Source organism: Chiloscyllium plagiosum, chromosome 33 (assembly GCF_004010195.1).
Source record: "Chiloscyllium plagiosum isolate BGI_BamShark_2017 chromosome 33, ASM401019v2, whole genome shotgun sequence".
NCBI lineage: Eukaryota > Metazoa > Chordata > Chondrichthyes > Orectolobiformes > Hemiscylliidae > Chiloscyllium > Chiloscyllium plagiosum.
The window spans coordinates 8,977,201-9,003,349 of NC_057742.1; the positions used below are offsets into that span (position 1 = coordinate 8,977,201).

General features: G+C 38.8%; 1 protein-coding gene across 1 annotated transcript; it reads left to right on the forward strand.

The window, feature by feature from the left end:
- Nucleotides 1-4,209: 4,209 nt before the first annotated feature.
- On the forward strand, nt 4,210-23,706 carry scrn2 (secernin 2). Its single transcript, XM_043674867.1, has 9 exons — nt 4,210-4,451; nt 6,518-6,692; nt 8,827-9,008; nt 11,166-11,365; nt 13,468-13,683; nt 14,739-14,907; nt 16,014-16,194; nt 17,805-17,999; nt 19,253-23,706. Exons 2-8 carry the CDS (start codon nt 6,519-6,521, stop codon nt 17,961-17,963), a joined length of 1,281 nt encoding a protein of 426 aa, XP_043530802.1. The 5' UTR covers nt 4,210-4,451; nt 6,518; the 3' UTR covers nt 17,964-17,999; nt 19,253-23,706.
- Nucleotides 23,707-26,149: the final 2,443 nt, after the last annotated feature.

A 26,149-nucleotide genomic window follows, 5' to 3' on the forward strand; every position in this document is an offset into this window, starting at 1 on the left:
TCTGTGTTTTCTTAAAAACAATATACACTGCTCCCACAGTAAAATGAAAATGATGTTAATGATTCTTAAAGCAGTATTGCTGCCAGTAACTATGCCTTGGTAATCACTTCCTACATTTGCCTGTTTAATGCACTGATGGAGGCCATGCCTTCAGTCATCAAGACCCCATAGCCCATAACTCCCTCCTTAAATATCATTACCTCCCTATCTTTCTCTTCTCCTTTGAAACACTCCCCAGAAACAATCACCTAGTTTATGGTCTGCCTTTTGGGGTCAAAGTTCACTGTTGCCAACATATATCAATGTAAGATGCCTTTGGAGGATATTATACTTTGAAGGTGCTGGAAAAGGTTGAGGATGTAATTTCCATGAGAAAATACTAATGTATGGTTTGTACATTTCAATGTCACACAATTAACAATGATAGATATGACCAGTTAAACTGTTTTAAAACTGTTTGTTGAGGGTTAAACTTTGGCCAGGACATTGCCTTGATCTCCTTCAAATGATTCCATGATTTATTTTGAAAGGACGGACAAGACCTCAACTTAATGTCTCATCTGAGTGACAGCACATCTGACAGTACAGTAATCTGATAATACTAAGAGATTTCTGTACTGCCCCGAAGTGTCAGCCTGAGCTCAAGTCTTGGAATGGGGCTAGAATTCACAAACTTCTCACTCAGGAGTGCAAGAGCCAAGGTGACATCTGTTGAACTGTTCATCTTTAAGGAAGCCTTACCTTTCTTAAGAAAATATCTGGTCTCACTTTGGCAACTAACTTTAGGAGCCTGATTGAATTCAGGAGTTCTCTGTCTGCTGAGTCACAAAGTAGACTCCCATCATTCTTTAAGTAACTTGGTGAAGCATTCTTGACAGTACTTATACATAAAAAAAAACACAGGTTAATATTGTGGCCCTTAATGTAAGGTTGGTGGTATTAGTTTAAAACATATGAAGAAGAAATAGGAGTAGACTATTTGGCCCCTCAACCCACTCCATGGCCCAATTAAGTCACGGCTGGTCTGACTGTAATCTTAATTCCATATTGCCACCTAACCCCGCTAACCATTCACTCCCCTTATTACAAAGATGTATCCATTTCTGGTTTAAAAATATTCAAAGACTTTGCTTCCATCACCTTTCCAGGAAAAGTATAAATAAGACTCACAACCTTTTGTGTGAGAAAAAAACTCCTAATCTCTATCTTAAATGGGTGACCCCTTCGAAGAAATGACTCCTAGTTTTAGGTAAAACCCTTTCCTCCTCGGTGTTTGCACCTAGGAGTTTAACAAAGGCTAAAGTAATATGATACACAATGTTAATCATTCTTCTTCTGGAATCTTCTAACAGTAACTTCTAAACAGTGACTTACGTTTTGCCTAAAGAAGTCAATAGTTTTTCCTCTTTATATTTAATTGCATAGATTTCAGCTAGTGAGCTGGGGAAGAGTTATGAAATCCTCTGTCCACACGAGGGCAGTACAAAGTCAAAAAAAAAAAGCTGGGAGGAATCTTCAAGACCTTTTCTGAACGAACCATTTCGTCATAAGGTTGTACAGAATACATTGCAAAGGCTTGTGTTAGCCAGTTAAAGCCAGCTTCAGATCTGCAATTCATGATCAACTTGTAACAGGAATTTCGATCTTACACATTTCTAACAAAGTGAATTGGCCCAACTGAGGATAATCTGCATAAATAAAAAAATGTAAAAAGGTCAATACAGGATATATTGTATTTCAATAGTTTCTTGTGGTCAGATTCACTTTTTCTCATCTCAGATGACATTTCCAATGCTTCCCTGATTTTGACATTGAAGTTGTTTGAGATTTCTAAATCACCTGAAAGAAGTTTAAGATATTTAGAGAAACTGTAATCAAAGAAGTGATTCAAAACTGTGTGGATGCTGCTGAGTTATTTTAACACAGACAGATTAAGTTGTAGACTGACCTGATCAGTGTGAACAGTTGGATTGGCCAAGGTGTCCAGTGCTAATGGACACACATCTCAGTTTTTGTGTTTAGCCCATAACAGCCTCAAAAAGAGTTCAGCAAAATTTTCAGTTTCTGAGTTTTCATCCTTATTTGAATCTGCCCCAAAGGTGCTGGGGTCCAACATCATGCAGCATGCACCAAAGTCAATTCTCAGAAAACATACTTGTATCAAATTAAATACCTGAAAGTAGATCCTAGGATAATAGTTCTTCCCAATGCTGTGTTGAATAATGTCTGATTGATACCAAATCAAATTGGATATGTCAAGAGACCTCAGCTATATTCAAAAGTCACAACCTAAGTGACTTGAGTAATTCTTGGCTTCAGGCTGTGTCGCCAACCCCTCCAGGACTGTCCTATGTTTGGGGGCCATGGTGGCTCAATGGTTAGCACTGCTGCCTCACAAAGCCAGGGACCTAGATTTGATTCCAGCCTTGGGTGACTGTGTGGAGTTTGCACATGCTCCTTGTGTCTGCGTGGGTTTCCTCTGGGTTCTCTGGTTTCCTCCCACGGTCTAAAGATGTGCAGGTTAGGCGAATTGGCTGTGCTAAAGTACCCAAAGTGTTCACGGATGTGTAGATTAGGTTCGTCAGGGGTAAATATAGGGTAGCGGGAATGGGTCTGGGTGGGTTACTCTTTGGATGGACAGTGTGGACTTGTTGGGCTAAAGGGCCTGTTTCCACACTGTAGGGATTCTATGGATGCCTTCCGGAATTAAAGATACATCTTGAATACATTTGTTATCTCTCTTAATGTTTTGAACATGAATCACAATACTGACATTTCCACTGATCTAGTGGTTTTGTTACAAAAGGTAAAACAAAGAACTACAGATGCTGGAGATCTGAGACAAAAATGGAAATTGTTGGAGAAGCTCAGCAGGTCTGGCAGCATCTGTGGGGAGAAGAGAGAGTCAATGTTATGACTCCAGTGTCTCACCATGAGCTGTCTTGTAACATTCATTCTGTTTTCTCTCCACAAATGCTGCCAGACCTGCTGAGTTTCTCCAGGAATTTATATTTTTGTTCCAAAATATTTTGGATGATTTAACCTACATTTAGTCTATGTTCTGCCTCCTTCACGTTAAGGTTGATATCTTTTTGAGACAAATTAGACATCCCATTTCTTGTCATACAAACTTTTTTCTATTAAGCTGGTATAGTAGGTGTCTTATCTCTCATTTACGTTATGCAGAATTTAGAATGTGTTATTTTTAATTCACATTTGACTGGGTTTTGATAGATGGAACACTTAGAATCATAGAGTTATAGAGATGTACAACATTGAAACAGACCCTCACGTCCAATTTGATCATGCCGACCAGCTATCCTAAATTAATCTAGTCCTATTTACCAGCATTTGGCCTGATAAGATATAGGTATAGAATTAGGCCATTCATCCCATCGGGTCAGCTCCACCAATCAATCATGGCTGATACGTTTCTCAATCCCATTCTCCTACTTTCTGCCTGTAACTGTTGATCACTCTAAACGCTTCCTATTCATGTACCCATCCAGATACCTTTTAAATTTTGTAATTGTACCAGCCCACCACACCACCACCACCCCCACCTACATCTTCTTGTTTCACACATATATCACCCTCTGTGTGAAAAAAGTTGCCCCTCAGGTCCCACTTAAATCGTTCCCCTCCCACCTTAAACCTATGCCCTGTAGTTTTGAATTCCCCTACCCTGGGGGAAAGATCTTGGCTGTCTACCCTATCCATGCTCCTCATGATTTTATAAACTTCTGTAAAACCTCAGGCATATTCAGAGACAGATTAGTAGCATTTCATGGTTGGTGCATACTGCAGTGTCAGAGATTCTAGCTTTTTGGACGAGTCATGAAGTGGAGACCCCCCCCCCCCCATACATTGGATAGATGCAAAAGACCTCAGGGCCATATTTTGAAGAACATCCTTCAGCAGATTATCCGGTCATTATCACATTGCTGTTTATAAGAGCTTCCTGTGTGCAACTAGATGCCACATTTCCCACATCACAACAACCCAATTCACTTTAAAAAGTACATCATTGACTGTAAAGCACTCTGGGACATCCGATGATGGCAATGCGCTATAAAAATGTAAGCTTTCTTTCTGATGTAAACGGAAACAATTTTTCAATTATTCCCATTATTAGCTTGTGGAGAGAAAGGGGTTAAGAGACAAACCATGTGGCAAAGCATTTTGCTATATTTTTGCAGGACATCTGTTACAGAGTGGGAGTAGATTGCTGACGGAAGAGTGTGGTAGCTCTCAACGTGGCGTTTTGGCCGGAGGTTTCTCATTTCCTGGACAGCGGCCACTTCCGTATAGAGAGCGAGGGGGTTAACTTTACTACCTAACGGTGTATGTGTGTGGGACTGGGAGTGTCAGCTGACTCTGAGAGAAAGAGAGTCAGACATTGATCTCAGCTCAGTCTGAGCAGTGCTGGGATTTACTCTATATAAACAAAGGTAGGGAAATCTGGTGGAGGGTAACAGTGAGTGTTTTTGTCCTCTTGTTGGGAAAATACCGCAAGCTTTGCGGAGTGGCGAGTGGCATTGTTATTTGTAAGGTGTAGGTGGGAATCCGCCCAATTGCGGCTCTGTCTGCAGGGCCCGAATATTGATATTTCTTCCCCAGTCTCTTTCTGCCCGAGCTTTGTTTTTTTTTCTCTCTCTCTTCGCTTGGTAGGATTTGGACTGCAGACCACAGGTTATAATATTGTGATCCTATCGGGCTCTTTTTGGGGCCTAGTGAAACTGCAAACAGCAGCTGTAATCTGAAACTGACCAGTTACTGTAACCAATTATTAATGATACATCCACACCTCGGGTCTCAGTTTTGTAGAAACATCTGCCAGTGAGTAAGTAATATTCTCCCCTCTGGAATCAGAAGGTGGTGAGTTCAAGTCCTTCTCCCAAAACCTGAGCACATTGTTTGGTTTGACATTGTAAGTACAGGTACTGAGGGAGTGCTGCGCTGTCGGGAGTAATGCGACGCCAAAGCGAGACTCTGTCTCATTTGGGGTGGGAAATGGAGAGAAGGCCCATGGGATTATTGAAGCATGGATATGTGGAGCCTCTTCCTTTTATTAGTTGTGTAATTATATGCCATCATTCACTACTGGACGTGGCTGGGTTTAACAGTACTTGAGATCATTTAACCCTGTCTGTGTCATGGTGGTTCCTTTATTTGAAAATCAAGTAGTCCTGCGTTTTAGTTTTACCTGGTTGAGTAAGTGGTGGAGGCTAGTACAATTGCAATATTTAAAAGACATCTGGATGGGTATATGAATAGGAAGGATTTGGAGGGATATAGGCCAGGTGTTAACAGGTGGGACGAGATTGGGTTGGGGTATCTGGTCGGCATGGATGAGTTGGACCGAAGGATCTATTTCTGTGCTGTACATCTCTGACTCCATGAGTGATGTAAAGAAGATAGTGTGTTCTCATCATTCCCTAACTGATATTAACTCCATCCTGCATGTGGAACAAAAAGAAAATACGGGGGACACTGCAATTCTGAAATAAAAATATAAATTGCTGGGAATGCTTTGATGGCCTGGCAGTGTTTCTGGAGGGAGAAGTAGCCAACATTTTAAGTTAATGACCAATTTGTGGGATCTTTCTTGGCAATTGGCTGACATGAATTTTAGGCCAATGACTACACTCCAGGTTTCTTTGGTTATAAAACACTTTTGATCAGGGGTGTAAAAAGTTTGTTTCCATGCTTAAACTGAATGGGTGCCCCTTTAGCTCCCAGAACTGCTCATTTGTCACCTGTTCAGGAAATTGATAATCATTTCATGGGGGAGTTTTATTGAAAAAGGACCCAATTCCAAAAGCAACAGCTGAATAATATGTTGTGAAAATCTCATAGACTTTCACATGCACTTTCTCATACCACCCAAGAGCCATTCACTATGCTTGATCCTCAACAGTCAACAAGGTATACAACATCATATGTGAGCCCACTATTGCCTATGTATCAAGTTATCATGGGGGTTGATGAATAGAAAGCAGGAGCAAGACTTTTCTTGTCCCCTCTCCTCTTTAAACCTGGACATTGAGACCAATGATAATACCATTCCTGATATTTTGTCTGACTCAGCTATACCAGACATTGAACCAAGGAGCTTCTGGATTGACTATCTCAGTATTTGCTCCAAACTAGCAAATTAAGATAACAATCTTTGCTTTTGGATTAATAAAAGTAAGCAGTGGTTTTATTTTAATATTCATTATTGGGATTTAGGCATTGCTGGCAAGGCAGGAGTTTATTGGCCATCTCCAGTTGCTCTTGAAAGGGTGGAGCATTTGAACTGCTGTCATCTGAGATGTAGTTTCCTCCACCGTGCTGTTGGTAAGGAGTTTCAGGATTTTGAGCTAAATTGAATTGAAGGATTGGCGATTCTTATTCTAAGTTGGGATGGTATCCAAGTTGGAACAGTAAAGAGGCGCAAGAACCTTTGGTTTATAAATACTTTGTTACTGTGTAATACTGACTTTAGAGTGATGGCGCTCTCTGTCTCTGACAGAATGACTGCTAGTATCGTCTGTGCTCCCTCTTCTTGTGACTGCTTTGTTGCTCTTCCACCTGCCACTGAGAGAAAAGAGGTGATTTTCGGGAAGAACTCGGACAGACCATGGGATGAGGTTCAGGAAGTGATTTACTTTCCTACAGCTGTGTATGTACCAGGCTCTAAGGTAGAGGTAAGAGAGTGACATCTGTTTTCCATCTGGAATCTGACCGTGAATAAAGAAAAAAAGTGCTGAGAACACTTGGTTCAGAGAGAAACTATTGACAAAGAAGGTGGAGTGATGACAGAGACAGAAATTAAATAGAAAGAACAATTTTGTTTTGCTGCCTTGCTAATGCAAGTTTGCCTATATTGGAGGTCCTTGAATGCAGACAGTTTTCACAGTTTCCCAGACAATTAAATGATTGGAAATTGGAGTATTATCCAAATTTACAGTCTTGAATCACAATTGGTTTGTCAGCCTTCAATGAAAGTTCTCTGATGTGAGGTACATAAATGTGTGAGGTACATAAATGTGTGAGGTGCATAAATGTGTCAGGTGCATAAATGTGTGAGGTGCATCTGTGAATTTGCATTTCATTGTTTAAGAGTCTGCCTTTTGGAGCAAAGTATTAATGCAAGCAAATGGTCTTGAGGTACATTTGTTGAGCTTTTTTTAATTTTAAAAGTCTTGAGTATTGAGAGTTCCTATTGAAGCTTTATGCTATCATCTAGCATATTGATACACAGAATCTCTAACACTTTCTGATACAGAATGCAAATACCATTGATTAGCTTCTCTCCCCACTCGTTTTAATCTTTTTGAATTACTGATTCTTGTAGGGAAATTTACAGTGAAAACGTCAAGCATCTGTATAATATGACTTACCATATTTCCTACACTGTTATGAAAGTTGCTGTTTCCTGGTCATTTAGATCTTCAAGTTAAATTTTTCCTTTGCTATGCTGTTGCATTTCCTAAAGATCATTTGCTCTAATGATTATTCAAGGTTCCTTTACTAGTTAGAAAACCACTTCAAATCACTTTTTGTTCAAAAGTGAAATTTGTTGTACGGAAGCTTATATCCAAATTATGGATGTTCATGTATCTTATGCAATCGTTTTTTATGACTATCTTCCATTGATTTGAAAAAAATAATGTAAAGACAAGTCTTCTAATTTTAGGCACCATGTTTCTACATCTATAATCTTATTTTGAGTTTCAGGTAAACTGAAGGTAGTAGAGGTATTTTCCACATTCTTTCCTTGTCTATTTTGCCACCCACTTTCTAGAATAGTTTAGCTTCATTAAGGTCTCCACTTCAAAGCTTGGAAATAACTTGAAAATAACAGGTACTTCCACACCTGTCCTTCCCAGACACTGCAATAATTAAGGTGCATACTGTGTGCACATTTTCTTCACATTTTCTGCACGGGCTCAAGAAACTTCTGTTTGACCTCGTTATGAGGTTATCTTTTTCTTCTTAAACAGTGTGATGCAGCAATCCAAAGGTGTGCAGGTTAGGTGGTTGGCCATGCTAAATTGTCTGTAGTGTCTAGGGATGTGCAGGGTAGAAGGATTAGGCATGGTAGTTACAGGGTTATGGAAATAGGGTGGGAGAGCTGTGACTGGGTGGAATACCCTTCTGAGGGTCATTGTAAACTCAGTGGGCCAAATGGCTTTTTTCCGCACTGTAGGGATTCTGATTCTCCAACAGTCACATGAGTTTGCAAAATACTACGGTGAACATACAGTTTTGTGCAGCAGAAAAATAAACAGTTATGATATTCCATTATTAAGTTCCTTACTAAGTAAGATCAGGAGTAGGATATTTCTTCCCTCAAGTCAGTTCTACTATTTAGTTAGGTCATGGCTTATCTTATTTTGTCCCCATTTGCCTGCCTTGGTTCCATATCCATATTTGATTTTTTTTTAAATCAACAAAATTTTCTGTCTATCCTCAGCCTCTACTTTTTATATTAGAGATCTATATTTTCATTAACCTTCATGGAAATGTGTGCTTCCTGCAATTGCATTGAATGGACTGGCTCTAATTTTAAGTTCATACCCTCTTGTTAGGGATTTCTCCAGCTATCTGGTCAAAATCCTTTAGTTATTCTAAGCACCTCAATTACAGCACCACTTAATTCTCTTCAAGGTACCATAACACATGGATTGTTTGGTTTAGCACATAGCAATGGATGTACCCATTTGGGTTTTTAACTTTGTCCACCTCAGTCCAACATCGGCCCCTCCACATCATTTTTAGAAGAACTGCCTATATCTGCTACAGACCACACTCAGTGTACTTTTTTTAATTGAACAGTGCACCTACATTGAAATCGAGCAGATTGAGAAAACACATGCAGTAATTCTCAGCAGGCCGGCCTGGCTGTGGGGAGCTGAAATGGGTGCCAACAGCCATGGTGTCTGCATTGGCAACGAGGCCGTGTGGACGAAAGAGCCTGTCAATGAGGAGGAAGCACTTCTTGGAATGGACCTCGTCAGGTAGAAGCTTCTTTCCATTTATAATAAGATGAAAACCATTGTATCAGTACAAATGCTTCATAACCAGTAGATATTATTGCACAGTAGTCACTGGGTTACTTTATATCAACTTCAGGAACTTAGCATGATGGAGCATCAGCTTTGAACTCAATTTCAATTTTGAGATTAGACTTAATGGGATGCTCCTTGATAGTGGGAATTTTCAACTCAATGGTTGGCGCCATTTTGGTTTGATATTTTTCCTTTTTTATGCCTTGCTGTAAAAGTGCTTAGAAATAACATTTGAGGACTAAGTTTTTATCTTGTCAAAATTACCTACATTCAAATTTTGCCTATTCCTGTTGAACTAGGAGTATTAGCATTAAGTAAATAGTGGGGCTTAAGGCATGCAGGGTGAGTTTCATCTAGCATCTTTTTATTATCTAAATTCATTTCAATATAAAAGCAGGGAAGTTCTTCTAAAGCTGGATAAAACATTAGTAAGTTGCACAGAAGTGTATTGAGAGGGTTTTGCAATGATGTTACCAGTAGTAGAGGATATTTAGTTAGGTGGAAGGGTTAGATTGCTTGTTTTGCAACAGAAGAGGCTAAGGAAGATTAATTCTAGGTAAATAGTGGATAGGAAGATTTTATTTCCCTTAGTAATTTGGTTATGAACCAGGAGCATATTAAAGAAACTTTATCTTGGTTTGACGGTCTGGAACTCTGTCCAAAAGAATTGTAAATGTAAAATTCCTCATTGAATTTCAAATATATTTGGATAAATACATAAAATGCTATAACCTACAGGGCTATATTCCCCCTTTTTATATTTTGACTGGGACAGACATGATTAGGCAAATGACTTCCTCCTAACCATTAACTCTTCTATATTGACCATGCATAGAAAACATGTAAAGACAGGGTAGAAAGTGGAGGCAGCGCTGAAAATGTGTTGCTGGAAAAGCGCAGCAGGTCAGGCAGCATCCAGGGATTAGGGCTTATGCCCGAAACGTTGATTCTCCTGTTCCCTGGATGCTGCCTGACCTGCTGCGCTTTTCCAGCAACACATTTCCAGCTTTGATCTCCAGCATCTGCAGACCTCACTTTCTCCAGAAAGTGGAGGCAGCCCTGCTTTTTAATGAAAAGTGAACCAGCTGAGTTTTTGTAACAAATCTGTAAATTTGATAGATAATTAGTCCTTGTCCACAAAGGAAAATCAGGCATCTCTCTCTCCGTTCAAGCCAGACTATAGGTTGGGTATAGATGGAGGGCCACCACTTCACACTGTGGGGTAAGGAGAGGAGAGAGGCTGACATGAATTGCTGATAACAGTATAGTTATTGAGCCCATAATATCAACATCACTCTGCAACAATTGTAGCCATTCAGCCAATTGAGCTAACCACAGTACTTGGTTTTTATTTCTTATGCATGTACAAAATGATGACATTTTATGTATTCAATTGCTCTACTTGTCATGTTAGGATTTAAACTCCTAGATCAATAGTCAAGTGCCATCACCCTAAACAGCATATAGTCTGAAAATGCTCTTTATATTACCTTCCCATAGCATCTAACCATTTAAAGTAATAAGTAGCTCCTGTATTTGGAAGTGGGAGAAGCAAATATTTCGGATTCTCCTGACTTTGTGAAAGGAGCTGTACAAATGCCATCTTTAGAAGAACTTGTTAAATATTCGTCAGTGAATACCACCTTTATTGTGGTTACTTCTAGCTACCACAGGAGTCTTTAATTACAGTTATTTGATTATTTGTAAAAGCATCTGCAGGGAGAGTGTATTCAAGGGCTAACCTGAATAACTTTGAGGAATGCAGGAAAAGACAGTATCTTTATACAAAATGTTTGCCACATGGCTATCTCATTCACTTTAACACCATTAGTAATATTTGTACATTTTTATTAAAAGGGGTGTGAATTGTAAGTGTGATTAAATCTATTGCATTTTGTTTGCAAATTTTTCACAATAATAGAATACCGATCAAAATGCGTCTCTAGCTTGTGTGTCTGACATGTAATTGAAGCTGATGCACATGCCTCCAGTTTTTCCCTCTCTTGAAGTTCACCAAATGATTTTTTTTTTCCCTTACACTGTTACGATGCATGGTTTAGATTGTAATCTCCTCCTACTTTATCCTGTCTCCCATTCCTCCCTTAGGCTTGGACTGGAGAGAGGTTCCACTGCTAAGGAAGCCCTTGATGTTATTACATCCCTTTTGGAGCAGTATGGCCAGGGTGGAAACTGCAAAGAATCCCCAGAAGCATTCAGCTATCATAATACTTTTCTGATTGTGGATAGAAAAGAGGCTTGGATACTGGAGACATCTGGGCAATACTGGGCTGCTCAGCGAATTTCAGGTCAATGGTGAAAATCATTTTGTGGTTAATCTGTGTTCTCTTAATAAAGTAATATTAAAGATTTCACAATGTTGCAGTCTGCAGAACTCCATTTGAGGCCCTTAAGTCAATGCAGTGCCGAAGCAAAAATGCACTACATTTCTCTAATAAACAGTGCATATTCCAAACTACTGCATGTACCCAAGATATGTAAAACTCCTTTCAGCCACTTAGCAAAAAGAAACTTATGATATATAATTCTTGGTAAAGGAGAAATAACTGGCTCAGGATGGGGGAGAAACAAAGCCAACTTATTATCAAGTGGAACTTTCCATATGACTAAGAGCTTTAGGCTCCGGTGCATTGCAATTCCCGAATAGATTATATACTTGGTGTGATCACTTTGCATAAAAATGTACAACCACATTCATATTTTATCATGAATCATTTATTTACATGTCTAAACTATCCAGTGGCTTTGTCTTGTTTTTGAATACTGACAGGATGCTGATTTGGTTCAGTATTATGTTTTTCAGTCCAGGCTTCTTTGAATTATTTGCTAAGCCTCTATACAGTCTCAAAATGCCAATATATTATGTCTTCAGTCTAAATGTGCCAGTGTGTTTGACAACTGTGGTAAAATTGTTATTGTAGAATCAAGGTTTATCATAAACTAAAATTAGTCATCCTGCTCACTTGTAGCAGATGGGTATACCAGGATTGTTGTTGTATGATTGTCTCCTATCTATTAAAATCACTTAGACCATTTAAAGTCATTAGTAGAAGAAGCAAAAGTGATAGGAGGGTAACTTTTACATGCAATGAGTAGTTAGGTTCTGAAATGCACTGTGTGAAAGTACGGTGGAGGCAGTTTCAATTGAGACATCAAAAGGGAAAGAGATGATTATTTGAAAGGAACAATATGCAGGGTAGAGGGAGAAGGCAGGAGAATGACACAGCTGATTTTTGAGAGCCAGAGCAGACACTATGGGCTAATTGGCCTCTTTCTGCACTGTAACAATTCAGTGACTTTAAATTGTTATTCACTTCATGTCTACTGATGATGATATTGAGTAACAATGTGATGCCGGTCAGTTATGCTTAATTCTAGTTGTGTTCCTGAGCTTCTCCCACACAATCTGTTGTGCAATTTCCAGAGGGTGGAGGTTGATGGAGTTTGGACTGGAAACTGGATTGGTAAAGACTTTGCTCTTATCCAAGTGCCCAGTAAACTGTCAAGAAATGGACATTGATAGAATCAACATGATGACTGACTTCTTATTATGATCAAAAAGCTCTTGTCTTAAATAATTTGTGTAGCATACAAATGCCAAATTGTTGCCAGGTCTTTGTTGAGTTCATTCAAAGGAACAGTAGAATTGCTTTTAACACATTGGAGGTAGAGGGTAGAAAGTTTAAAGAGAGATTGCAATCATAGGAACAGTGGGAGACCATTTAACTTCGGCCTGTTCTGTCATTTAGTGATTCCTGGTTAATCTTCACCCTATGTTACCTGCTGTTGCTCCATATCCCTTTGTATCTTTGACTAACACATCACTATTTTAGAATTAATAACCGGCCTACTGTCAATAACCATTTACAGAAGAGAGTTCTGAAATTCTACCACCCTTTGTGTGTCAAGCCCTTTCCTACTTTACTCCAAAAAGGTGTCTCTTTGACATTTAGACTATTCCTCTAAATTGCTAACTAGTAATCGATGTGTATGATCTTGGTCACAGAGGTTAACTGCAATGAATCAAATAAATGATTGTCACTCATTTAAAAACCAAAATGTGGGGTGATGGAAATCTAAAATTTAAAAAAAAATGAAAATGCTGGAGAAACTCAGATTGTAGCTTCTGTGGAGAAAGAAACAAAGTTAATGTTTCAAATCTAGTATGACACTTCCTAACTCACTCACCCAATGTCTGGGATCACATTTAATGAATTAGAGGTGTGACTGAGTAGCCAGAGAATAGTTGGCACTGCCACAGCTCCAGCTTGCCTCAGCACAAATTGAAGGGGGAGAAATAAAATGAACTGAATCTGACTGATGTAAAATTTATGTCCTATCACAAATTTGACTCAGTTTCTTTTATACGCATGTTCTTTATACTTATCAGAAGGAGCAAAAAATATCTCCAATCAGCTGACCATCACCACAGAGATCAGCTTTGAGCACCCTGAGCTTCGAAACTATGCCCAGCGTCGGGGATGGTGGAGTGGTGTTGGTGAGTTCAACTTCTCCAAGATTTTCTCCCCGACTAACCCACCAATGAGAATGGAGGCTGCAAATGTTCGTTACACAGGAGGCAAGGAGCTGCTCTGTAAACAAGAAGGTGAATAAAATTCAGAATCATTAAGTAATATTATTGCACACAAGTGTTGTTAGACAGGTGAGCGAGTAGTTGAAAACACGGTTACTGGTATAACAACTGGAGGGAAATCTCAAATGACACTATAATTAAAAGAACCACGCCACAAGATTTTCCACTTATATACAAAAAACAACTTCATTATTGTTGTTAAAAAAAGTAACACTAACACTATTAACTGAACATTGTACAGCTCAAGACTACTTAGCTATGAATTCAGTTCTACATTACATTCCACCTATACATCCCCTCCATTAAAGATCTTTTTTATCTTGCAAAATATTGACAGTTCGGCCACTTCTGTGGGAACTAACACAAAGGTATTCCACAACACATCGGAATTTACTTTAATTTTCCTCAGTATTCCAGAATTTTCCAAGAAATACACGGCTCCTTCTGTTAACCCTTGACTAAGCAACTTGCCAAATTTCTGGTCCCTATCCCACATAGGGGAAGAAAAAGAAGCTTCTGCCTATGATTTTGTTTTCCCATGAGGCCAGTTGTGTGATGGTGGATTGTTGATAATCTTGGGTATTTGGGAACACAAGGGATTTTAGCCCCTCAAGCCTTTTTATACCATTCAGGGACCACGCTTGATCTGTGACCTATTGTCAATTACCTACATATATCCTTTTTTCCCTTCCATCTTTAGATTAACAAGAAAGTATATCAATCTTTGATTTAAAGTTAAATGAACTTCACTGTTTTTTGAAGAGAAAACCAAACTTGTACCACCATCTGCATGTGGATATGTTCTCTAATTTCATTTGAGAAAGGACTAGCTCTAAGTTTTAGATTGATACAATTGAATTTGTACATTGGAATGCTGTTAAGATGTTGATGAGTTGCTGTAGGGCATATTGTAGATGGGTCACACAGTTGCTGTAGTGTGTGATAGTGGAGGTCATACATCCAATAGTTAACTAATCGTGACAATCGATCCAGTCACGATACAAGGAAGATCTTGAAGTGTTTAAGAAACTTAACTTTGTATGTAATAATGTTCCATTGCATCACAGTGGGAAGCATCCAAGCTGAGACTATCATGGACATCCTACGTGATAAAGAAAGTGGAATCTGCGTGGACTCCGAAACTGTCTGTACCACAGGCAGTATGGTTTCCATTCTACCTCAGGATGACAGTTTGCCCTGTGTGCATTTCTTTACAGCCACTCCTGACCCTTCAAGGTCAGTTAACCAAAGTTGGTAAACACTCTTAACTTTCCTTAACAGTATTGTGTTTCTCTTTCCTTTTGTTCTCTGATGGAAAGTAACACCCTGAGTAACAGCAGCATTTGTTGCCTGTCCCTCATTGCCCTCGAGCTGAGTGACTTGCTAGGCCTTTTCAGAATTGGCTACATTGCTGTGGGTCTGGAGTCACATGTAGGTCAGACTAGATAAGGACAGCAGATTTCCTTCTCTGTACAGCATTGGTGACCCAAGTGAGTTTTTAAGACGATCAACAGTGGGTTCATTGTCACTCTTTTAAAAGACTGACTTTTAAATATTAATGGATTTAAATTCCGCTAGTTGGTTTGGTAGGATTCAAATCCATGTTATAGACATTAGCCTGAGCTTCTGAATTTCAAGTTCAGTGACATTACATCTGCATTACCATCTCCCCTGCTTATAGCAGATATTTTCTTATCTCCAATATATCGAAGTCAAACTCTGATGGATTCTGCTAAAGGGGCAATCCATTATTTGATGTTTTATCAGATGAATTTATTAATCTGCAATGATGTACTTTGTATTGGGGGTCAATTAGTTCAATTAGCAGGATGGCCAGTTTGTGATAGAGTAATGCCAACAGTATGGGGTCGATTCCTGTACTGGTTGAGGTTATCATGAAGGGCTCTCTTATTCAACAGAAATTTTGATATCCTCTTAAATGGAATGTTGGCATTTTTTTTTCAATGCAGGGTGACCCTCTGGTTAAACCATCGCAGTCATCTCTCTCTCTGAGAGAGCAGCCCTACGATCTAGTAACACTATGATGACTTTAACTTTACCTTTATCTCCTACTGTCATGGTCTTGAAGTGAAACTTGAATGTAGTCATTTGTAAAATGTATGGGTACACATTATAACAAAAATTATTTCCAAGTTTGCTTTGAGTTTTGATTTGACTTGATGACTTTGATTTTTCTGCAGCGAGAAGAGAAATCATAAATTTTTGAAAAACATTTTTGTGTATGGGAGTGAGTGGGTAATAGTTTGTGGTGACTGTTGTATGACTTCCCTCTGTTCCTTCGCACTCCACACTAATTTTATTTTTAAAAAATGTATTAATAGATCTGTCTTCAAACCCTTCATCTTTATCAATGATGTTATGCCAGTCCCAATGGTGATTTCTCCGAATTATGGTGATGATGATCCTGTCAGGACACAGCCTCGGTTCCAGAGAAAACTGGATCGCAGACATGAATTATACAAGGCCCACCAACAGGCCAGAGCTGTGATGGAGAGTGGACAGGTATTAATTATCTTTTTACTGGCAAAGAATAACTCATCAGCCATAACATTAACTTCATAAGGTTCTGGTCATCCACCAGAAAATGGGATAATCTACCCAAAATCTCTAGCTATCCTATAACTGCTAGCCCTCCAATCTGATTGCTAATTATAGAGTGATGTGTTTGGAAATGAGGAACAAGATGGTACAGGGGAAGAGCAAGTATTCTCTTGAACTACAGGCTTTCCAAATTCTACTGTATAAGAAATAGTTGCAACTTCATTTAACAGTTCCCTCGGGTAGGGCTAATGGGTGCAACCACTCCAGACTGGGATTGTAGGCATCTGGGGAATCCATTGGGCAGAATGGGGGTAAACCTTCATTTGCAGGAAAATTTGAAGAGCCCATGGTGAAGCCCAGCGTAATTTACCAGATTGGAAGGGGATACCTCACTGAGAATGACTTGCTTTGGGCCCCTCACCCCCTGTGGGATGAGTATGCAACATTGCTGGAAATGCTTGCCATGTTAGTTTGTGCTTAAGTATCCCAGTGTTGCATTTGCTGCATTCCCCACTTTACCAGGCTGCTTGTATTCAACAGAAATTTTGATATCCACTTAGTTACATAGAAAAATGTTAACATTCCATTTTCTTGTGGGACTTTTCCCTGTGAGAATTATATGGGATGTAATTATTGCTTTATGCAGTTGATGTCAGACCTGCGGTTCATACAATCTTCCCACTAAGTCAATATCCATCACGTCAGTTTTATTACAAAGCCTTCAGATTGACCTGGGTATCCAGAAATTAAACATTCATCCTTGTCATTGTTCCGATTAGAAGAATGATGGAGTTATTTTAATAAAGAATTGTGCTTTTCTTTTATGGAAACCTTCCTCCTCATTTCCCAATAATTTTTGAAGTGAAACACAGAGTCTGTTGCAGTTGGGCAAACATTGCTGAAACCTCCAAGAATATGTACAATCAAAATTGGCAAATCTACTTTTATTCTTCGTGTTCATTTCCCATTCTCTCTTTTCAATATGATTAGTCAGGATTCCTTTAGAAACTCTTCCTTTGTTTTTGTCAAGCAATGCATATTCCATCCCTATCTCCAGTATTGGTGGCGAGACTCATGTACATGGAGGTAGTACTGTATACCATCTGATAGATGCTCTGCAGTAATCTATCAAGGCCTCCTTTTAAATGCATGTTACTAACCTGTGAACTCTACTATTCAATTGGCTCAACAAGACCATGTAGATAGCAATTAAGAATGGGCAACAAATGCTGGTCCTATTACAAAAACATTGTAAGGAGTTATTTCCTTGCCCTTTAAAACTTTTGGATCTCTTTATCTATCATTCTCAGTCCTTTCTCCCTTCTACAATCCAATATTTGGCGTCATTGAAACAGTGTTTCCTGATTCTACTCTCTCTACCTTCCTTCCTTTGACTGTTCTGAGCCTTGATTCTTCATTTTAACTTATCAATTTAAGAACAAATTGAATGGTTGAGTAAGCACACTGGCATGTGGAGTGATGGGAAGAAATAGGATTGAGGTGAGAATTTTGCAAGGATACTTACTTGGGTCTTACTAATGTACATCACTGTAACACTTGTTTCCTTTCAGGAGGATGGTGCAAAGTTGCACCAGACCATGCAAAACCTTGAGCGACAAGCATTGACTGCTATCAAAAACATGTTGACTAGTGGAGGAACGTTTGATCCAGAGGAGATGACAGATCTGTTCTTTGACTGTGTTGACACAGAGATCAAATTTTACAAATAAACTGTCAAGTATGAAACTGCTGCAAATCCCCTTTAGGTAATTCTCACTCTGTTAATAATTTGTTATGCACAGTGTGTTTCAAATCCAGCTTGGGGACTGTCCTTGCACAGGATGCATTTTGGAAATGTATAATGCAGCTGGAATTGGAAGAAATCATTTGGAGTAATCCAGTCTGTTGACTATCCAATGAGCCTTGAAGTATACCATAGTTGTGTATATAATTCCAGGAGCTGCTTTCTTGAGTGTGTTCTGGGAGCTAGATCGAAACATGTACTCATTTTGCTGATATTCATCTACAGCAGTTTTGCCAATTAAATTAGAGTACAGCCAGACCTAAAGTCGACATGAATCAGTGTAAGAAATGGGAATCTAATAAAGTGTATGCATCTATGCAAATCTGAAATTTCATATTCACGATTTATATAACAATTGTTCTGCAGATCAAATAATGTGTTGAGGAACTTGCAATCAAGGAGATGATTCCAATTTTAATGTGGCTTTTATATTTTATCCAAAACTGATTAAAAAAAACAGAAAATTCAGAATTGGTCTCCAAAGACAAATTGTTAAAGATCAACACACAGAATTCCAGTTAATTATCAGAAGAATTACTTGTAATTCTGCTATGCCTTTTAAAATTTGTTCACAATTTTGAAAGATCCCAGATCAAATGCCAGTTTTGTGGGTGATGATTCATATTAATGAATGATTTGATGGATGGTTGTAAGAGATGAGTCATCTGAGCTTTTTGTGTAACTTCTTTGCATACGGAGTCTTTTAAACCACACAGTTCATTAGTGCTCTGGTTACCCAACTGTCTGAATCTGTCGGTCTCTCTGGACAGAACAGGACAAGGTGAAGGAAAGTTACCAGTGCCGAATAGAAAAATGAATTGCCACCCCCAAGTAAGAGAAACTAGGTGGGATAAAGTGTCATAAGCAACTCTACTGAATACAATTTAAAAGGAAGAACAATGAGAGAGTTTCTGTATGTCAAGAAATTTTCAATTATCAATGAATGAAACAAAAACAGAAATTGCTGGAAAAGCTCAGCACGTCTGTCAGCATTCCTCAGAATGATTCTGAGGAAAGATCACTGAACCCGAAACATTAACTCTGATTTCTTTCCTCGGATGCTGCCTAACCTGCTGAGCTTTTCCAGTAACTTCAGTTTTTGTTTCGGATTTGCAGCATATGCAAGTCTTTCAGTTTTTAATCAAAGAAAAAAATGTTTACCTTCCTTCTGTTGCCCTCTTAATATATCTCTTTCCACTTTTTTTTTATTTGAAGATTGTGGTAATCAACTGTTGGACCATTGACCAGAGAAAGTAAAGCAAATGGATATCTTGCTTGAAGCCATTGAACGTGACTCATGCATATGTGAGGCATATGGTGAGATATGCCTCACCGTATCTGTGTTGAAAACTCTCTTCCCTGCCTTTTGGATTTGCTGATGTTTTGATTTTTAACTAATGGAAAAATAGTCTTTTGTCACTGCTGATCTTGAGACACTGGTAAGCTGATTGGCAGTGAAATAAGTATTGAGATGTACTTTCATTCCAAAAGAAAGTATCCCTTTTGTAGAGTTTTAACACAGCTATTCCTAATTAAAGCTAATTAACTTGGCCCACTAAACAGTAGGTTAATGTTGGGAATAATCAGCTTAAAACAGATTTAGGTTTGTGATTTCAAATCAACTGTGTTCATCTTATTAATATCAGGCAATATTCGTGTGTTCAGGCAACTGTAGACCAGGAATAACCTAAAATCTAACATTGGTTGGCGGCCATGAGCTGAGAAATGTTACACTAATCCACAAACCAAGGCATTTTTCATTAAAATTAATAGAGCTGTGATTACTGTTTTTCAAAAAAAGTCACTTAAGTGTTCACTTACATTAGTAATGTGTTCTATGAAATATATTGCTATGACAGCAATGCCCTTTTCAGTTGGTGTTTAAATTGGTCCAGTAATTTCTTAAAAATCTCCTCTTCCTTCCTACTGGAAGTTTATCCAAAAATATAGGGTTACTGCATGAAGCAGCAGCTGTATGGAGATGGGTTTGGGAAAACGCCAGTTTCTGTCACTATCCCTGCTGACAGTCGGACTTTAATTTTCAAAAAAAATGAAAATCAAGATGTTTAATTGTCTCTAATGTCCTGTCATGGAAAGAGAACCCTGCCTCGAATCTTGCTCGTAAGTGACATTGAATGAGTTCTGCTTGAAAATGCCTATGTGTGAACATAATTCCTCTGCAAACTTGTATAACTTACTGCCATTCATTGCACAGTCATGGGCATGAAGACTTTTCAAGTGGGTGAAGTATAGGCTTGTATTGGTGTCCTGCAAGAATTGGGGTGGTGAGGCATGGGGGAGAAAGATAAAGGAAAAAAAGACTGCATTTTAAATGAAATGCTGCCCATCTGTCCTTAACAAGTAAAGTTATTTTTTTTAGACTGTTTTTAATGTTGTCCTTCCACTGTTACAGAGATTACTTTGAGTCTTGATCTTCAATTCTGTGGCCCATGTGTGTCCAGTGAGCAGTTGTGGTAATTTGGTGTAAGGGTTGGAGCAAGTCTTGATCTGTTTTAATGTTTGCTACTTACTAAAAGAAAAATAGAAAATACTCTAAAACAATGTAAAGACATTGTTTGTGTGAGAAATCATCCATGACAAATGCTGCCAGACCCGATTGTTTTTGGTAATTTCTGTTTTTATTTCAGATTTCCTGGATTCTTTTGCTTTTGTATTGTAGTTGCTTTCTGTTATGTTAATGTTTTAAACTTGCAAACACTGTTGCAGTTATTTTGAGGGTTGGAGGGCCTTGGAACAACTGAAACAAAGGCTTGGTTATACAAAACTTGAATATTTTAGATAAGCCAAACATGTTGTGAAAGTTCTTTGTATTGGACTCATCAGGACTAATGCAAGAATACCAAATTTCAAATGATCACAGTTTTATACTACATACAAAAAGACCATAGACATAAAAGTAGGCCATTCAGCCCATTGAGTCTGCTCTGCCATTCAATGAAATCATGATTGATCTGAAAACTCTCAACTCCACTTTGCTGTCTTTTCTGCAGAACCCTTGATTCCTTCTACTGACTAAAAATATCTGTCTCAGTCTTGCATGTACATAGTGAGCCAACTTCAACAGCCTCTGTGCTAAAGAATTCTGCAGATTTACAGCCCTAAAAAATATCTACTAATGTCTCTATTAAATGCACGCCCTCTTATTCTCATACTCATCCACAAGGTGAAGCAACTATTCCACAGGTACCCCATCAAGTGTCGAAGATCTTGTATTCTTGGAAAAAAAGTGAACCCTCCTTATTCTATATTCGAGTACATACCCAATCTACTTGACCTTCTCCACAGAGTCCATCCAAACCAAGAATCAAACCAATGAATTTTTTTTTTAATTCATTCATATGGGATAAGCGTATCACTACTAGGTTGGCACTTATTGCCCAACCCTAATTTCAAGTAGGCTAGACCAGGTAAGGAAGGCAATATACATGGTCATCATTAGACTCTTAATTCCAGACGGTGTTTTTTTTTTAAATTGAATTTAAATTCCACCATCTCCCATGATGAGATTTGAACCCAGGTTCCCAAACATTAGCTGGGTCTTTGGATTAACAGCCCAGCACTACTACCATTAGGTCATTGTCTCTCTCCCCTTCTCTGGAATGCCTCCAATGGCAGTATATCTTTTCTTACAAATGGGGCCCAAAAATGTTCACAATATTCCCAGGTGACCTGACTAGTATCTTGGAGAGTTGTAGCAAAATCTCTGACTTTTGTACTCTATTCCCTCTGAAATAAAGGCCAACATTCCATTTGCCTTCGCTATTACCAATGAACTTGGATTCTAGTTTTTCATGAGTCATGGAAAAAGCTGCTGATTTGGTTTGGATGATAACTCTGCTTGGCCAATGCATTGCCATGGAGAAAGCAACGGGGAAGCCATATACTTCCAAGCTCAAACAAAAGCACTTGGCTTTCTTATCAAATAGAGTTGACCAGCCAACTGATCAGCACCCTGTTTTTGTGTAGTATACATTTTTGCGATTGTTTGAAATTTGGCATTCTTGCATTCTCCCTGATGTTTACAAGCTGAAACACTTTGTTTTGCAGAAAAGAAAAATATGAGTCACCCTTCCCTCTAAATAATCCCAATTTTCATTTGTAGCCAAGAGCCTTTGGGAGAGGCAAGGGGGAGACGTCAGAAGAAATATAGAAAATTGATGTAGTTTGACTGAAAAAAATCTTACTTTGCCACATTTGAAGGACACACAATTCTATTTCCTAAAATGGTGGTCTTTATATTTATTTATCTTTACATTTAAAAAGAAAAAGCTTGGCTAGTTAAGTTGAAGGCTGGTTCTACAGTTTTAACCAGACTGTACTTATTTCAACCTTATAATATTCTATTTGAAATCCTTTTTGGTACTGATCTGACATCAGCTAAGGGAAAATTGTACAGTATATCCAATTTAAAGGGATCCTGAGTCTTAAGAGGCCATTTATATTACAGAATTAATTAAAGGGGAAGTGTAATCCACTAAATTGCCGTATAATCCTGCATGTTGAAAACATACACTTACTGGCGTCTCCCTGTCTCCAGTTCTGTGGGGGTGAAATTCCTCTTTTAACGAAGAGCAGGAGATGGCCTTTTTTTATTTTGCCCCCTGTAATTAATGCCCTCGCCAAACAAGTCATCTTGAGATGGTCACATGCTTGGAAATGTTGCACTTGTGACTCCATTTGCTGCCTTTTTTGTTAGAGACAAAAAAGAGCACTTTTTTTGTTTCATCCTTTAACATTTCGCAGGGCACAGTCATTTGGCAAAGAATTCCAATCATGTCATAAATTTGGAGTCACCCCTACAATCACCCTCGTCCTCCAGGATCTTAATGAAGCAGTGTTAACTCTAGAGATTTTAGGGCCAGAAACTCCCCTTATTATAGTGGACTGTGAACATTTCTAAAATTTGAAATACAATTTCAAAAAATATATATTGAAACTGTCCACTTCATTTGTATCTCCTCCCCAAAATGCATTATGTTTTTCCAACTGAGTTGTAATTTACCGCAAAAAGAATTTGAGCCGGCTTTTGATTCATTTGAATTGTTTTGGAATGTGCAAAAATGGGCACCCAACCCTTTTAAAGGTTTTTAATTTCTCTTGCCCTGCATTTTCAGTGAATTGGGTAATGTGCTTGCCTCCAATTCCTACCTGAACTGTTTTAACCCAACTTACACCTGTTGAAAGTGAGGTAACATACAAATTAATGCAAATAAGACAAATTTATATGCATGCATTAACAGTAGAGAATAGAAAATAGTTAAATCTACAAAAATGAGAGCTCCAAGCTTGCGTTGCACCATGGATTCCAAGCAAGGATTAGAGTTTCAAAGCATAGAAATGAGCCATTATTGGTAAATGTCAAAATGCCAACCAGTGTTCTGCATTATGTGAGCAATACAGATGAATAGTACCCTTTCCCTCTTTGTAGACTAGAATGTGAGACAAAGGGAAGGAAAAATACATGTTAGTTTAATACTATGTCAAAGAAAATGTTGGCATAACTTGTGGTGTGCAATAAATACCAAGTCAAAAGAAAAATGTGTTCGAAAAATGTTCTGAGAACAGCCAAGTGAAGTTACTCTGTCACAGACTGTGAAATGTTTCTGTATTATTTATGATGCTGTTAACTAATAAATTACAAAAATGACTGTACAAATGTTTTATTTTAAATGTACACAATAGCTTCAGGAGTGGGGTAAATAGTACTTTTATTCACTGGGAACTTCCTCACCCTTGAAATAAAATATTGGGCAATTAATTTAGCAAATTAGTGTGGCGCTAGCTCTCAGACTAGAGAGATTCCAGGTCTACAATGTGTTTGCTTCTTGGTGTAGATCATGGGCGGCACAGCTGCTGCCTCACAGCGCCAGGGACCTAGGTTCGATTCCAGCCTTAGTCGACTGTGTGAACTTCACACAAACATCCTCCCCATGTCTGCATGGGTTTCCTCTGGGTGCTCTGGTTTCCTCCCACAGTCCAAAGATGGGCAGGCTAGGTGGATTGGCCATGGAAAATGCAGGGTAACAGGGATGGGAGAGGAAGAGTGGGTCTGGGTGAGATGCTGTTCGTAGGGTCAGTGTGGACTCAATAGGCTGAATGGCCTATTCCACACTTTAGGGATCCTATGATTTGATTTATATGATCAGCTATCATAATGCCCTAGAATTAGTGCTAAGAAACACTCTTCCTTTTGATTTAAGAAGAATAAAAAAAAGCATAGAGTCTGTAGCCCGGAAACAAGTCATACTTTACAAACCTCCTCAGACCTGACTTCACCTAACCATATCTGTATTTGCTTTTAATATTTTCTTTTATATTTGTCAAGTCTCCTTTGGAAAACTTTCAACTAGTTAACTCGACTGCAAAAGGAAGGTCCACATTCTAACCATTTTGCTGGATAAAGGAAGTTTCTTCTGAATTACATATTGGATTTATCGATGACTACTTAGCTTTTTCTTCCATTTGTGACCCCCAGTTCAGGTCGACTACCACCCTAACAAATGGAAAGGCAGCTACACTATCCTGTCAGATGCCTTCTATAATCTTAAAGGTATCTGTTGGATCAGCCCTGAAAAATTGTTGAATTTTTAAAAATTCTTTTCAAAGATTTATAAATCTTTTATAGTGTCGTGCTGCTTGGAAACAGACCCTTCAGCCAACTTGTCCATGCTGACCAGGGTTCCTAAACCGAACTAGTCCCATTTGCCAGCATTTAGCCCATTTCCCTCTAAACCTTTCCGATCCATGTATCTGTCCAAATGTATCTACCTGTACCAATTCTTCTGCCAGCTCATTCGATATTTGCACCGCCTGCTGTAAAACCATTGCCCCTTTTAAATCTCTCCTGTCTCACCTTAAAATTATGCCCTCTAGATTTGGACTCTCCTACTCTGGGGAAGAAATCTTGGCTATTCATCTTATCCAAGCTCCTCGTAATTTTATTAACCGCTATAAGTTCACCCCTTAGCCTCCTTCACTCCACGGAAAAATGTCCGAGCCTCTCCTTTATAACTCAAACCTTCTAGTCTATTGCGGAAGCTCTGTTGAGTATTTAAAATTATGGTTTATATTTTTGAATTTTGGAATCAAAGGATTGGGGAGGTGGTTGGGAAAATGGTGTTGAAAAGCAGCCATGGTCAGATTGACTGGCTGTTGCTCCTAATTCTTGCTATCCTCACTCCATCCCTTCATCTCCTGCTTTCTCTCTTTTTGCTTTGGGCTTTTTCTCCCGATTAATCTTCCTCATGAAAGCCCTCCACATCAGTTGTGACAAGTGGGGAAACTCTAGCTGAAAATCAACACAAACAGAGGTGCCAACCCAGCTGTGGTAGGAATTTGCGATCATGACAACATGTGGTTTCAGAAGCTGCAAGGCAGACACCAACTCTGCAAACCAGGCGTCAGCAGAGAAAACCCTGCTTTATTGGCGAAGGACAACTCCACGCGTGGCACTCAACACAGACTTTTCTTTCCAGCATTGGCTCACTGAGTCTTCAAAAGAAATGCAGCAAATGATCTTCAACTGGATTTACCAAAGTTTTGAGGCCACGTTCTCATTATCTCTGGGTGCCAGTCAACCTTCCCTGGTCTCTCTCCTGATCTTTCACTCCATCTGTTTCCAATTCCTTTTTTTTTATTATTGTGTGAAGTGGTCTTGTAGGCTTATCCTGTAGTTTTGCCCACATTTTTATGCTCCAAGTAAAATTGTTTTACCACCACCCAAGATCTTTTCTGATTATAAACATTTCGGTACTGGTGTCATTCTGAGCCATCGGAGTTTAGGAGAGTGAAATAAATTCTGCTGTGAGGGTTATCCACATGAAACTTTAACTCTATTTTCAGAATCATTGAAACACAAAAGTAATACAGTATAGAAGGAGGCCATTTGGCCCATTGTGCCTCCACTGGCTCATTAAATGAGTCTCATTACCTTGTGCCAAACTCCTGCTTTTCTCCCATATACTTGCACATTATTTTTATCCAAATAATCATTCAATTACTTTTTTTCAATGCCTCAACTGAACCTGCCTTCACCACACTTTCAAGCAGTGCATTCCATACACTAATTACGTCTGTTCCTTTTAGGAGAGA